This window comes from Metopolophium dirhodum, chromosome 1, assembly GCF_019925205.1.
Source record: "Metopolophium dirhodum isolate CAU chromosome 1, ASM1992520v1, whole genome shotgun sequence".
Classification (NCBI taxonomy): domain Eukaryota; kingdom Metazoa; phylum Arthropoda; class Insecta; order Hemiptera; family Aphididae; genus Metopolophium; species Metopolophium dirhodum.
In genome coordinates, this window is record NC_083560.1 from 89446761 (window position 1) to 89462285 (window position 15525).

At 28.7% G+C, this 15525-nt stretch overlaps 1 protein-coding gene and 1 long non-coding RNA gene across 2 annotated transcripts; one reads left to right on the top strand and one right to left on the bottom strand.

The window, feature by feature from the left end:
* Positions 1 to 2483: 2483 nt before the first annotated feature.
* Positions 2484 to 3602, bottom strand: LOC132944411 (uncharacterized). The gene is made up of 3 exons (XM_061013734.1): positions 3574 to 3602; positions 3037 to 3233; positions 2484 to 2968 (listed from the first exon to the last, which is right to left on the bottom strand). Exons 1-3 carry the CDS (start codon positions 3600 to 3602, stop codon positions 2484 to 2486), a joined length of 711 nt encoding a protein of 236 aa, XP_060869717.1.
* Positions 3603 to 4972: 1370 nt separating this feature from the next.
* Positions 4973 to 5664, top strand: LOC132933777 (uncharacterized). Its single transcript, XR_009662947.1, has 3 exons — positions 4973 to 5129; positions 5250 to 5384; positions 5448 to 5664. It is a non-coding gene; the product is annotated as an uncharacterized LOC132933777 (long non-coding RNA).
* Positions 5665 to 15525: the final 9861 nt, after the last annotated feature.

Here is a 15525-nt window from a genome sequence, read left to right on the forward strand (position 1 = left end):
ACGCAATGTTCGTATATAATCCAACGGAGCATGCATCCACGAAATACCAACCGTACGCGTTGTTGTATGGTAGGGAGATTAATATTCCGGTTAGGTTGAAATCAAACCCAGAACCTAGGTATAATTATGACGATTACGTTTATGATTTAAAGCAAAAATTGCAGGAAGCACATCACATAGCTAGGGTGAGATTAATTAAAAGTAAAGAAAAAAGTAAAAAATATTACGATAAAAAAGTAAAAACGGAAATGTTAGAGATAGGAAATTTAATACTACTCAAAGATCATACTCAAAGGAATAAGTTAAGTCCATTTTGGAGGAGACCATACGAAATTTTGGAGGTATTAGATTCAGAGAACGTAGTTATATCGCGAAATCGAAAAAAAGTAACAGTACATAAAAATGACGTGAAAAAATATTACGAAAACGATGATAAAAAGAACGAACAAAATGATTAAATATACCACGAATAATAAATTATATAGTATAATAATAAATAAATAGTAAAACGATAGAATAATAATAGGAAACCGTATATAGATATAATGTATAAATAATTAAATATAGTAATAATCGAATTACATAGCAAAATACGGATAATAAAAGTCGACGTGGGATGTGAACGTCGTAGCATATTTAAATGATAAATAGTATACAGGGTGATTCTTTTATCAAACAACACTCATTATTTGAAAAAGTATTGACTTTTTTCAAAATTTTTTTTTTTCAAAATTGTAGATTTACGCTGTTCTAGAATTGAATATTTTTTTTATATTTTTCACCCTTATATTTATTAGGTAAACCACCATCAACTTTTGATTTTCAAATGGTAACCTATACTTAAAATTTCATAATTGAATAAAACTATTTTTTTCATTAATTATTACGTTCAAATTTTCATTTTTCGTTAATCCGTTGATGAGATATTGTTCCTCAAAGTTGGGTGGTTTTGGGAGGTAGTTATTGTGTGTAAATGTGTTATAGGTACCTCGTCAGTAGATATTATCTCTACTAGGATTTTTATGTCCCAGGGTTAAAAGATATTACACTTTTCAAATCAGTTCATAAAGTACTTAGAGCCCCTAAATGTCTTTTATTATGCCGATTTTTCAGGGAGTCACACAGTTTTACCCCACGAAGGTGATTGCGGCACTGGTCATTGGTCGTAATAATTATTATCAATTATAAAGACCAGAAGTTATAAGTAATAAATTCGATATCGTTCGACCCAAGATATAGCGGTGATTATCTTTGTACCTGATAGCTGATAATACCTACATACAATAACAGACGATCATATTATTGGGTATACGTATACCTAGCTAATTGGACTGCTTCTGTTTGTAGATTTGATCACGATTTAATCTCTATTCTATGCCGACTACAACACACCATAGAGTAACATACGGAAATACAGAATTATTTTAGTCCATAAGTTGTCCATGGTTTATCACTCTTATAATCTAAGACCGTGATCATTCATTACAACTGTCTATCATAAAGAAAATGCAGTGTTACCAGTATGTGTATTTACAAAATAAATAGTAGCAGTAACTTACTGTTAATTTATGTCACAAATAAAATCCTGTTTTTGTTACTCAATTAGACAGTCTGTACTACAGTTGCAACAACTGTTAACTGTTTTAAATCACTGCTGTAGTGTTGTCTGTAGTCTGTTTACTGTTACTGGCTATTATAATTTATAGCATGGTGCCATTGCGTCAACGACCGATACTACTAATTACTGGTGTACTACAGTAGTATTGTAAACTTAATAAATTTCACATTTTCACAATAATATTATCATAATAAATAATATTCTGTGCCTTTGTAGTTTTAACGAACTTCAGCTAGTTAACTGGAGTTCTAGACTCTAGTTAGGTATTTAAACATGTTTAATTTACCAACTTACTTATTTTGTTATTTTCAATAAAATTCCAAGACCAATTTATTTAACTTGATGTACCTACCAGAAATTCATTCGTTTGTAAGTATAAGAATTCATGTTAAATATTATAATTTTTAACAAACTCTTTGGTTAAGAATGGAAAAAATGTAACATACATACCTATTATTATACATTAATTATAATACATATATGTATGTGTACAGTTATGTATTTGTATACAATTTGAATAAAGAATACATTAAGGAATACATATTATTTATATTTTATCTTATGTTCAAATTGCTTGCCATCTTCAGTTAAACAAAAATCTAAACGTTTCAATACTTCAGCGGAAGTAGTTTTTTTCAATATTGATTTTTCAATTTTGTCACAACAATCTTTAATTCTTAGTTTAAGTTCCTCCACACTATTGCATTTTTCTTTATACACTTCATTTTTTAGATGGCCCCAAAAATAGAAGTCAAGAACACTTAAATCAGGGGAACGAGGTGGCCATTGAATAATGGGGCTGTGAGTTCCAAACCAGTTATTGTCTCCATACATCTCATTGAGGTATGCACGTACAGCCAAGGTATTATGTGCTGGTGCACCATCTTGCTGCCAAATCAAATTCAAACGCTGTTGAAGTGAAATATTTTCCAATAGTATTATCCAATAGTTCATCATTTTTCAAAAAACCAAGATACTTATTGCCATTAAGATTTTCCTCGAAAAAATATGGACCAATTAAATGTTCATCAATAATCCCACACCAGACATTCACACCCCAACGAACTTGCTTATTGGTCTCATTTATCCAGTGGGGATTTGAATGATTCCAATAGTGATTGTTGTGGTGGTTTACTTGTCCATTATTGTGAAATTTCGCCTCATCAGTCCAAAGGATATTTGTTAAAAATTGAGGATCCTCTTCTAATTTTACCATGCAATGTGCAATAAAATTGAGTCGCCTTTCATAATCACTTGCTAAGAGCTGCTGAACAGGATTAGCCAGGTATGCATGGTATTTATTTTGTTTGGCAATTCTTTGAACCGAAGAATATGTCATGTTTAATTCATCTATAATTTAAAAATTAGAATACTTATTTTGTAATTTATAATGTTTATTTAATAGGAAAACCAAATACCTGCTACAGTTCTCAAAGAAATATGAGGATTTTCAATAAATTTGGCCAACACCGAAAATGAATTATCGACATTGATGACTGTCGAAACTCTACTTTTTGGTTTTATAAAACTTCCGTATTTTTGCAGATTTTTGTACAGAATATAAAATCTTGTATGTTCTGGACAAGGACGATCAGGATATCGGGTTTTATATAATCTATAATTAATATAACACTAGATGTATAATATATGTATAATCACTTATATATTTGTGTTTTTTTGTTATCCATTTAAAAAAAAATATTTATATTTTTTGTTTTCTTACATCACGTAACATCACTAAAATACAGAAATATGCAGGGTTGATAAACAACACGTTTTTTTAGATACCAAAGAAATTCACGTTTTAAAATTTAAATTGTGATTTAATAAGACTTAAAAATGTTATTTTATAAATCAGCAACAATGATTAAAATTAGTATAAATAATAATTTTAACTAATAGTGTTGAACATCTTAACCCTGGATATTAATTTAATTTAATAAATAATTTCTAACCTTGCTGCAGCTCTGGTATTTTTTGCCATTTCAATATAACAACTGAGCATATCACTTTTTTCATTATTTGAATAAAACATAATTTAAAAACAACTTTTAAATGTAATAAACAATAAAAAAACTTTTAAATGTAATAAATAAACAACTTTTAAATGTAATAACTGATATTTATTATTTAATAAATTAACAAATTTTAAATATAGACAAATACAATGTATCATGTTCATGTACAACATTTTACAACACATTTTAAATATAAAAATGTAACCATATAGTATTGGTTTTTCCTCATTGATACAATGATTGAAGGTTTGATAAATATGACATTTTTCACATGATTGAGATAAAGGTATTACCTTAGTATACATATATTCATGTACTATTGGTGTTTCACATTTTGTGTGTTCTAAGTAGTATTAGAATCTCAGAGTACTAAATAAATATTTTATAAAGCATTAAGATGGATAAGTATCCAAGTTCTTATGAACAATTTTTAAAGCTAGATACAATAGTGTCTACAAATGTGACAGAGGCGCAGTTCTATAAGGAAGGATATTTATCAATTATTATTTTAATGGAATCATCAATGCAAGTAAGTTCTATAGTTTAAATTGTAACTCAAATTAATTTAGTACGTCTTAAACTAACGATTTTTAAAGAATATAACATGAAAAAAGAATAAAATAATTATTTAAAAAATATTTTATCAGAAATTACATGAGTTGGAGTCCAAAAATAATAGTTTGGCTGAAGAAAATCAAAGACTTGAGGATGAAATCGATAAACATATAGAAGAAGCAGGATCCGCAGAGTTACAAATAGTAAATCATTTTAAGTTAATTATTCAATTATACATGTAAAGAACAATTTTTAGGAAGTTCAATTAGCTCATGTGCTGATGTTTATTATAAATATACGATAAAGTGCATTTAAAATATTATAGAATTTACTAGAAATTAGAGAGACGATAATACAAACAGTGATTCATTAATTAATCACAATTAAAACAATTACAAATCAATTTTCACAAAATGTATTTAGGGTGGCTATTTAGAATCATATGTATATCTAACATTCTAACATATTTAATGTAACATTATATTTGTAAATAATTATATTTACTATAGGGACAGTTGAAAAAGAAAATTGAAAAGTTAAATAACTCAATTGAAAATAAAGTGTCAGAAATTGATTATTTAAAGGTCACAATAACGAAATTGGTAAGACAAATATATTTAACATGAAATCTATAGTGAAATATTAAATAATACTGCACACAGGAAGAGGAAAGCATAAAAATGGTGACAATAAGCCAAATTGAGCAGTTATTGGACACTAAATTGGCTAAATTAGAAAATAGCATTGTTGAAGGCTTAAATCCAACGGTTGTAACCTCGGAAAAAAGCCAACAACAAAAATCGCCGGTTGCAATTGAAAAATATTGTAATGCACCCACACCAGATCTTCATTCTTCAGCAGATTTTTCCTGTTCATCTAATCGTCTTTCTTCAGCAGCTCCGTTTAATAAGGAATGCACAAATCTAAAGGAAAAACAGGTACATGATTTAAATTATAATAACTACAACTGTCGATTACACATTTTCTGTTTAAAAACAAAATGTCCAGAATTCAGAATTGATTATTTAAAATGTATACTTACATAACATTTAATTTAGTGCACAGAATGGTGGTGTCCAGTGCACTCGGACTTTGGAGTTCTAGTCAAAAAAGTGAAGCCAATATCAGCTAATGATCAAATATTGATTAAACGAGCCAAGTCGCGTTTTGCTTATTGGACGAGAGAAAACACGGTAATATTTTGGTGGTCCATATTCAATGTACAACAGACAATAATAAATAATTTTCTATAACAGGTTCGATGTTGCACTCTAGACCGTAAACGCCATACACAACCAACTACATATGAGTTGCCATCTTGTTGGCCTACAGTATTGGAAAGTGATTTAGATGAATTAAGCAATGCATTTTCAAAATTCTAAGATTTTTAAATTAAAAATAAAAACAAAAATATAGCAGTAAGCACTGAATATGACTTTGGACTTATTAATCCTACCACCCTACACACTACTACACTAGTGGCCAAATTAATTCTAGTTATTTAAGTATTCTATGTTATTATCAAAAGTAATAACCTTAATTCTATGGTCATTGGTAATAACCATGCAAAGAGATATTAATTATACATATACATATATTATAAATTAATATAATCATGGAAAAAATCATGTACTATTATAACTGAATAATCAAGTAGATTACTGATAATAAAACTTCTAAAATTATTAAAAATCTGTATTTCAATGATAAATGTATACAATAACAATTAATAATAAATGTACAAATTATGATATAATGGACCATAATATTAACAATAAATTAACTTAATTTTTTTTTTATACATATTTTAATAATATACATATAACTGTGTATAGCTTTGGTAGATTTAACTAGTACAAAATAATGTGTTAATTATTATTATACATTTAATATTTATATTTTCTACTGTTTACCATATGGATACTATAAACATGTAAATACCAGAATACCTATGAGGATTTAATATTTTTAATAATAATTTTTTTTTTTTGAACAAATCAAATATTGTACCTCTTCTTATATAAAATATCATTTAGGCACATGCACATCGAATAAAGAAGTTTGACAAGTACATAACACTAGGGTCTGTGAGAATTTAACATTTTAACTTTTTTTATAGTCCCGAAGAATCAAGATAAAAATTAATTTTACACATAATATAACACTAATTGTACAGTGGTATTAAAATTACAATTTATTACAAATCTGGAAATACAATACCAACATAAATTTAAATAATATTTTCAACAAGTTAACATTATAATATTATAATACCTAATAAATATAACTCTGAACTAATTTAATATTAGGTATAAACAACTTTTTTTTATGTTTACAATTTCAATTTAATGCATTTACAATTCCAAATCAAATATTAGTATAATATAAATAATTCGCCATAGGTCACTTCAATAGTTGTAATATACTTGGTAGGACTAGGTCTTTTTGACCAAGCGCATGAATTTAATCAATAGGTAGGTATTTAAATAATAATGATATACATGCAAATACATAAGGCACTAATAAACTTAAATAATTATAAAAAAAATCATATTCTCAATGTCATGAATAGGGTTTGAGACCATTGTCATAGAAGGGTCTTTAGCACGCCAAGCTCTAATTTAGCACCCCTTGTTTTTTTAGATTTACTATCATTATTATAGTGAAATGCCATCAATTTAATGTTTTTAAAATATGAAATATTATAGCACCCCACATTTTAGAGTGTTCTTTTTAACACATTTTAAATTTTTTAATGTATTTTTTCTACTTTAATATGATGCAAGTGATAACCACTAACAAAAACTAGGGAGAGAATAACCATTTTTTAGATTGCTTAATTTTGATTATTTAAATGTTTGATTTGATGATTTTAGGTTCTGTTTAGCCCTGAACCCTGTTCACGACCAAATTTCTCACATTTTATACTGATATTATCGTGAACCATTAAACAATTTTACTTTAATAAGCCCAGGACTATGAAAAATCTATTTCAAAATGATGATACAGCTTAATCAAAATGTTCGTTTTGCAGTTATGCAAAATATGAGTAAAGATAAAACATGTATTCAAAAAATTAAAACAAACTTTTCAATCACCCCAGACTTAGTAAAATTTAAAAATGGTGTTAATAATATTCTTATTTGAATTTAGTACTAATTATTATTTAATGACAACACCAATCATTGACAAAAGTAATTAAGTATTTATCATTATACAATGTAATACTAATATCATTAAAAAATATATATGTATATTAATAATAATACATTTATATTTTTTTAAATACTTTACATTGAGCATTTATACTATTGTTAAAGTAATAACTGAAAAATAATTATAAATCACATACCTATTTTATTTTTTTTTAAATTCTTTATTTGATTTACACAATCTACATATTATATTGTGTGTATTAAACACAACATACATTATTTTATCTTTTGATTTGTAATGATTGATGTTGTCACCTCATTTAAATTAATTAAAATATCATACAAAGTACAAAACATTAACATTCACAACATTTTTAGTTTCAATACACATCATTTGTAATATGTATGCACTTAGTCCAGCTACATTTTTCCCACTTCTTTGCAATTGTCTTGAATATCTAAAAAATTGAATTTTCAATATAATAATTTAATAATATTACAATTAAAAATATTTATACATACTTTATTTTGTTCTGTAGTCTGTTGAAATATTTAAATCCAATATGTGAAAAATTATTTTTATTTTTCACAGTTACCATTTTAAAATGTAATTAAACATAGCAGTATGAATATAATTTTAACATACAGGATCTTCTGAATTGTGTGTCATAGGTAGCTGATTCCATTATGGCATATTTAAGTTAGATAAAATGACCTATGTGAAACTGATTTTGAATCATCACATATTATGTAGATAAATAATTTTCTATTCACTTTTAGTTTAGGAACTAAAAAGTGGAGATTTTGATATAACATTTGTAGAGTAGGTATAGACTTTCATAAAAAACCCAGTGTCCAGCTGAGTATTGTAATGACTAATTTTAAATAATATGGAAATATTATCGCAATATTTCTGTGTTGTCATATTATGCCACTTCATTGTATAACAACTCATGTATTATCCAGTAAGTACCAGTGTTCCTTGGTTAGGTATACATTTGAACAAAAATAGTGTATTATGTATAAATGATTAAACTGAAATCAAAATGTCTAAAGTTAATGACATACTCATTGTATTATTTATTTTAATTTTTGCCACTACCAACTAGTAAAACTTAGTACTTACCAATAAATTGTACAAATGTAATCACCAAGCATCTAATTCAAGTGTAATAAGTAAATTTAGGTACTTATATGATTGATAAAGTATTAAATTATTAAATAAAATACGTAAAATACAATATGTGGTGAATAAGACAATAATTATATTATATTATACAAGAACTAATAGGTATTTCAAAAATAAAATACCTACGACCACGAGTCACGATTAAATTAGTTCCGAGTTATTATCTTAACCATTTGTCTACTAACGGATTGTTATGTGATTAACGCTAACCCAGTATAAGGTATACTTCCATATCATGTAACCACGGAACCACGATATCAGCACAGAGCACGATAAACATAGTAGATGATAGTAGGTACTATCTAGTATTTGTTATTACCTAATCGCAAATCCACCATAGATATTATAAGATATACGCGCATATCAGTCTAATCACTAATCAGACAACAATCACGTATCGTTGTGTCCGTTGTCACAAATTGTCGGTACTCCATACTTAATAGGTATTTAATGAGGTCGAGGGAATTACACGCGAGTATGCGCAAGTGACACTAATGGTCCAATTACTTAAAATATGACATTATGACAATAAGTTATCAATTATCATACCTTGGGTTCGAACGATATAGGATTTAAAACTTTTAACTTCTGGTTTTTATAATCGATAAGAATTATTATGACCAGTGACGAAATCACCTTTAGTGGGGCGAACGGCGGACACCCAGCCAAATGGATATTATACAATACATTTAGGGGCACAACTCAACCTTACTGCACCTACTTGAATTGATTTTAAAATGTAATATCTTTAGCCCCGGGGCATACAAATCCTAATAACTGCGGTATCTACTGATGAGGTATAACACATTTACTGTACACACACCCAACTACCTCCCAAAACCACCCAACTTTGAGGAGCAATATCTCATCAACTGATTAACGAAAAATGAAAATTTGAACGTAATAATTAATGAAAAAAATAGTTTTATTCAATTATGAAATTTTAAGTATAGGTTACCATTTGAAAATCAAAAGTTGATAGTGGTTTACCTAATAAATATAAGGGTGAAAAATATAAAAAAAATATTCAATTCTAGAACAGCATAAATCTACAATTTTGAAAAAAAAAAATTTTGAAAAAAGTCAATACTTTTTCAAATAATGAGTGTTGTTTGATAAAAGAATCACCCTGTATATATATTATAGGTTGGGTTGATTATGGACCACAGTTCAAGGAGTAACAGATAGTTTCAATGACAATATACCAGAGTACGAAGGGATATCACTATATCAGAAATAAAAATCTATTTTAATGACAAAATCGGAGTTAAAGCAGGAATGGTGGGAGTATCGAATCACCAAAATGATAGAATAGTTGTACCACAATTTCAGAATGAAGGATGTAATATAGAATCATTATACCATATCAAAAAACTGATAATGTTGGTTATTTGGGAGAATATTCATATCTTTTGGAGAAATCATGTACCATACATGTGAAAACTATGAATGGCGCAGACGAACGAATTAAAGTAGAAAAAATGGATTACTATGTAATAATAAATCAATATCAAATAATAGTAACACGATAACAACGAAGAGGACTGACCAAAAGTTAAGAGAAATAATTACAGAAAATACAACTATAAATGAAGACAGTCACATTAGTACTACAGAAATGAGCAAAAATCACGATAGAATAACAATGAGCACAGCAATAGAACAAAACACTATGAGATTAGAGGAAGTTGAAAAAACATATTCAGATAACGAAGTAAATAGTACTACGCACGCAGTCCAAACAAACGAACATTCGAGTTTTGACTTTTACACGACAGGAAGTGAACAGGAATCGGATATCAACAAGGAGTCACAACATTTTAATAACGAAATCAATAATACAAATAAAAAGAATGAAACAATTGCATGTAATCAAGGAAAAAATGAAACAAATTATGTATATATAGTGTGGGTGTTATTTGGAATGATAGTAATAATAAAGATATTAATAATAATGAACATAATGAAATATTATAAATTAGTATTTAGTAAGGAAAGAAAGGTACAGGTATTTAGTACAAACATTGACTACTTCAGCACGACGCGACATTCAGAATAGGGAGGAAATAGTTCACTAGCTCACGAGTCTTTAAAAAAAAAATATATATATATATAATAAATAAATAAAAATACGTAATAATATATATAGCAATAATGAGTTAATTCTAGTAAAGATAAGATAATTATAAATAACTGTAGAATAGAGTATACAGGGTGATAAAGTTTCTAATAGATTAATAATATACTAATAAAACATGGTGCATCTAACAACGGAATTACTATAAATTGATAAATAAATAAAAATACTATTATAGGTTTTTGATCGCAATAACGTTCAATGGACGAGAGGCAGATAGTGAAAATCTAATAGGAAAGGTAATAGAATTAAAATTCAGAGGACAATTGGATTTAACGAATATCACGGGAGAAGTAGATGATGAATTTTATATTCCAAATTTGGACTACGAAAACAATTATGTAGAAACTATTCAAATAAAATGCGAATTATGTGAAAATTATATTAGATTGGATAAAGTGTTGAATGCACCTAGAACATATTATTTACAAAAATTTTGCACAATTAATTTAATAGGCGGGAAAGATAAGAAATGCGAAACAACATATATACACGAAGTTAATAAATCAAATGAAGAAGCGAATAAAAAATTAACAGTATCTACAAACGAAGCGTTACAAAAAACAACGACACCGAAAATCGATGTTTATAAAATTTTAAAACAAATGGTTAACGATAGGGGGAATTCAACAACGTCAATTGAAGAATATTATCGGGAAAAATTTTTTCAAAAATGTCTATACTAAAATGATGAAGGGACACAAACAGAATGTAACAGTAATCGGAAAAGCCAAAAATAAAATAGAATCTAGTACAGTAATCAGTACTATTAAGGGTCAAGTTAAGGGTTTAAGTTAAGGAAAAGAAATAAATTATACAATGACGATAATAATAATAATAACGATAATTTTAATTATAACAATGGTGTTGGTGGCAGTAGGATATAAATATAAAAGTGAAAATAATTATATATTAACGGAACGCCAAGTAAATGATAACATAAATATAGAAACAACAGAGTTTTGAAAATAATAAATAACATATAATTATTTGAAAATAGTTAAGTTAATTAATAGAAGTAGTTAATGAAATAAAAATAGAATATCAGTAGTTAAGGAATATGAAATTAATAAAATTAATAGAATTGAAAAAATTTTAGGAATGAACAAATACGAACAATATACAACTTTTACTGAAACGCAACTATTGCATTGCACAGAAACAGAAATTTTCACGATATGTCCAGAATTTTCACTTGTTGTTCATTCAAATACTAAAAAACCCATGCGAAATATCATTATTTAAAAACCCAGATATATTACCAGAAACACGTGAAGCAGGAGTATTAATTTTATCAAAAGATATTTTTTATAAATTAAGGTACGCAAATACTTGGAAATATACGACTAGAGGCGAAACATTAACTATTGCATGTCGAGGAAATACGGAACCGTATATACAAAAGATAAAAAATCAAGGGTTGATTACCCTAACTATTTATATGCAAGTTATGAAAGTCGTACAAGTTGCCAACTAATTTAGCTACTTAAATCCTTCGAAAAGAGATGTACGGTACTGGATCCATCCATTTAATAAAACCCGAGATAAAACTGAAAGATTTTTGAATTTTTAAGAAAAAATTAGATTAAATTCTGATACATTTTTTACATATTACCGTATATTGATTGCTTCATTTGAAGAGCTTATGATAAAAATTTGACCTTTTATCACCAAAACAGGAAACGACATTTCGAAGTCTGATGTGTGCTGAGGAAAGGCTTACCTGACAATCAGGTAAAATTTGTTTATACAAATTAGCAATAAATAATAAATAATAATATATATATTTTTTTATCAAACCATGATAAATCTTTAATTTAAGCCGAATTCAATACATTTTCTTAGTATAATAATTAAATTAAATAACAACTTATTATAAAAATAACAAATATTAAAAAAAATATGAAAGTACTTATTTCAAACAAACCCTTTAAAAATAATAAAATAAAAAATACTTATTATCAGTTCAAATTAAATGCGATGCTCTTCAGTATTTGAAGTTACAGGATTCCTTATTAAGAGCAGCTGGAAAAGTAGATGGGTATAAATAAGGTGAGAAGCTTGTTTGGAAATGTGGAAGAAACGCATTACAAGAAAATAAGGCCATAAAGAGACAACGGAAAACTGTGCAGGTAAATAATTGTATTTTTAACAATTTCATACATTCTCAATCTTAATCCTCGTATACAATTTTAAATCTATACAATATTCTATTCGATTCTTTTCAATTCTTCATGTGTTCCAACTCTAAATTCAATTTGGGTCCAAAAATGGTCCTAAGAATTCTATCAATGAAATTATTTATGAAACATTTCTTAATTCTTATCATTGTTTTTTTTTATAATAAGCCCACCTCGACATACAATCTGAGGAAAAGAAAGTTGAAACCGTAATAAAATGATTGTAAATGTAAGCATTATTTACAATAAGAAATTTATAATTTATAATTCATATAATAAGTTTTTAAATTTTTTTTTTCAAGTGATATTAATACAATTTTCTTTGAGAAGAAAAAATGTCCATGCTGCTCTACGCCATGAAGTTTTTTTTGGCAATCAATATGTGTTCGAATGCGGAACGGGGTCGCCGCCAAAATCATGGACGCTCAAAGTCGCGTGAGATGTCGAAGCTCCGCGCGACGCGTTCCCCCTCCGGAGTTACCGCGCCACTATCAACATCCGGCGAGCTGGCCATCGGCCGCGGGCCGTCGCGTACTTTGTGGTTTTTTTTTGTCTCTATCCAGCGGTCGAGCCTAACGCATAGTTGCGTCCGTCGCCGCCGCCGTGTGCTTGGCACCAATAGTAACCGCGTGTGCGGACAACGCGTTACCGTATTTTATCGGCTTAGCCGAACCCCGTTTTGTTGATTATCGCTGGCCATTGCGTGCCGCGACTAACTGTGGCGTGACGCCAGAAAACCTCGTGGTGTGGCTATCGCCGAATTTGCCGTTTTGTTGTGCCGCCAACCAGTGTGTATCGCCGTTTTGCCGTGCCGCCGCCAACGAGTGTGTATCCCCGTATTGCCGTGCCGATGTAGCTGTTTAGGAACACACCGGCCATCGCCAACTACAGCGGATCAGGTCTAACATATATTTTGTATTGTCACTTATTTGTATTATTATGTTATTTGTTTGGAGCGCCCTTTTGTTTCGGTACTATTACCGCTGATTACAATATATTGTTTATTTCTTTTGGTGTCACGATCGCTGCAAATTAAATTATTTATTTATTGCTAATAAACGTGTTTCCGACCCTAAACTGTACAAACTGATTCACCTGTCCCCGCTCCAGCCTTCGACACCTAACGCAAGTCGTTGCCGACAACCACACCATTCGTAGGATCGGTAACGGCGCTTACAATATGTTAAGTAATTTAGTTATTGATAATATCATTTGAATATTAAAATTAAAAAATAAATTCATTTTTAGAATTGTTATTGCATTATGCTGCATTTGAAGGCCGATATAATACCCCCATACAACTCTCTACCAAATTCCAGATTGCCCTGTCGAATTTCAATTAAAATTCACAGTAAATGTTACCTTAACCACTTTTAGCGACAATAACAGTATTCTGTGACACTTTAAGAACGATTCGACCGTTAAATAGGCGTGAAGACAAAAAAACTATTAATTGTTTCCGCATTTAAAAATATCAATATGGTTTTTTTTCCTAAAATGTAGCGCGAGATAATGTAGCACAACATTATATTATACGAGATTATATAGCACGAGACTGTTTTATACGAAATAATTAAGTGCGACATTGTATAGTACGAGATTATAATTACAATATACAATGTAGTACGAAATAATATAGTACAAAATTATATTATACGATATTGTAATCTAGTACGAGATTATATAGTACGAAATAAAGTAGTGTTATGGACGCGCACTTAGCGATTCCGCACAAATAAAATAAAACGAGTTTAAATTACTTTGGCTCAAAATAATATTCTTTATTGAATTGTAATAACGTTTAATTATATGAAATGCTCTGAAATGGTCTGTAATGGTCTGTTGTGACACCAACACTACACTAACTGCTCCGTGTGCGAGCCCCGCATACGAGCTGGTCGTCCGTTCAAAAAGGGTTTATTCAGCAGATTCCTTAGACCTGTCGTATGGAGAAGGGAGTCCTACTCGCCTGTGTCACACACGTATCAGTTTACAATATTAAGAAACATTATTAAACAGCAATTTACATTAATACTACTAGAACCATAGAATAATATAACTAACAGTATTCAGGGGTTCTTAACACCCCTACCCTTAAATGGAACATGGGGGCTTAATAGTCCCTATTTTCCTTCACATAAATTAACTTAAATGTTTAATTATTTTCTGAAAGTTCGATTTCTGCAAGATCCAGCTTGTACATTTTCGTATTATTCTTTCTAACTTTGAATATAATGAAAGTATTTTATATAATGAGACAACTAATAAATATATATAATATTACTATGTGTACATCTATCATTATACAACTTGGAGGTTCTGAGGGTAGTTTTTCTAAAGTATTTAATTCTTGCAAGCTGTGTGTGAATTCAGTGAGATCTTTTATGATCTGTACATTAATAATACTTTGGGGTATTTGTGAATTTAACAATTTTGTAAAAGAATGTTTTACATTAAATTTAGAATTTTCAGGAACTAAATCAGCATAAGTGTTTGCTCTTATGTGATTAGAGGGTAGTAATAATGTTTTATCCGTGTGTATGTTACATGCTGTGATAATAGTCAATCGACCTACACCATAAATGTCAAAAATAAATGTTCTGGCTGTATTTTCGCAGTATATTGTTATTATATCAGATTGTGTGTAGAATAACCAATAATTTGACTGAGGGA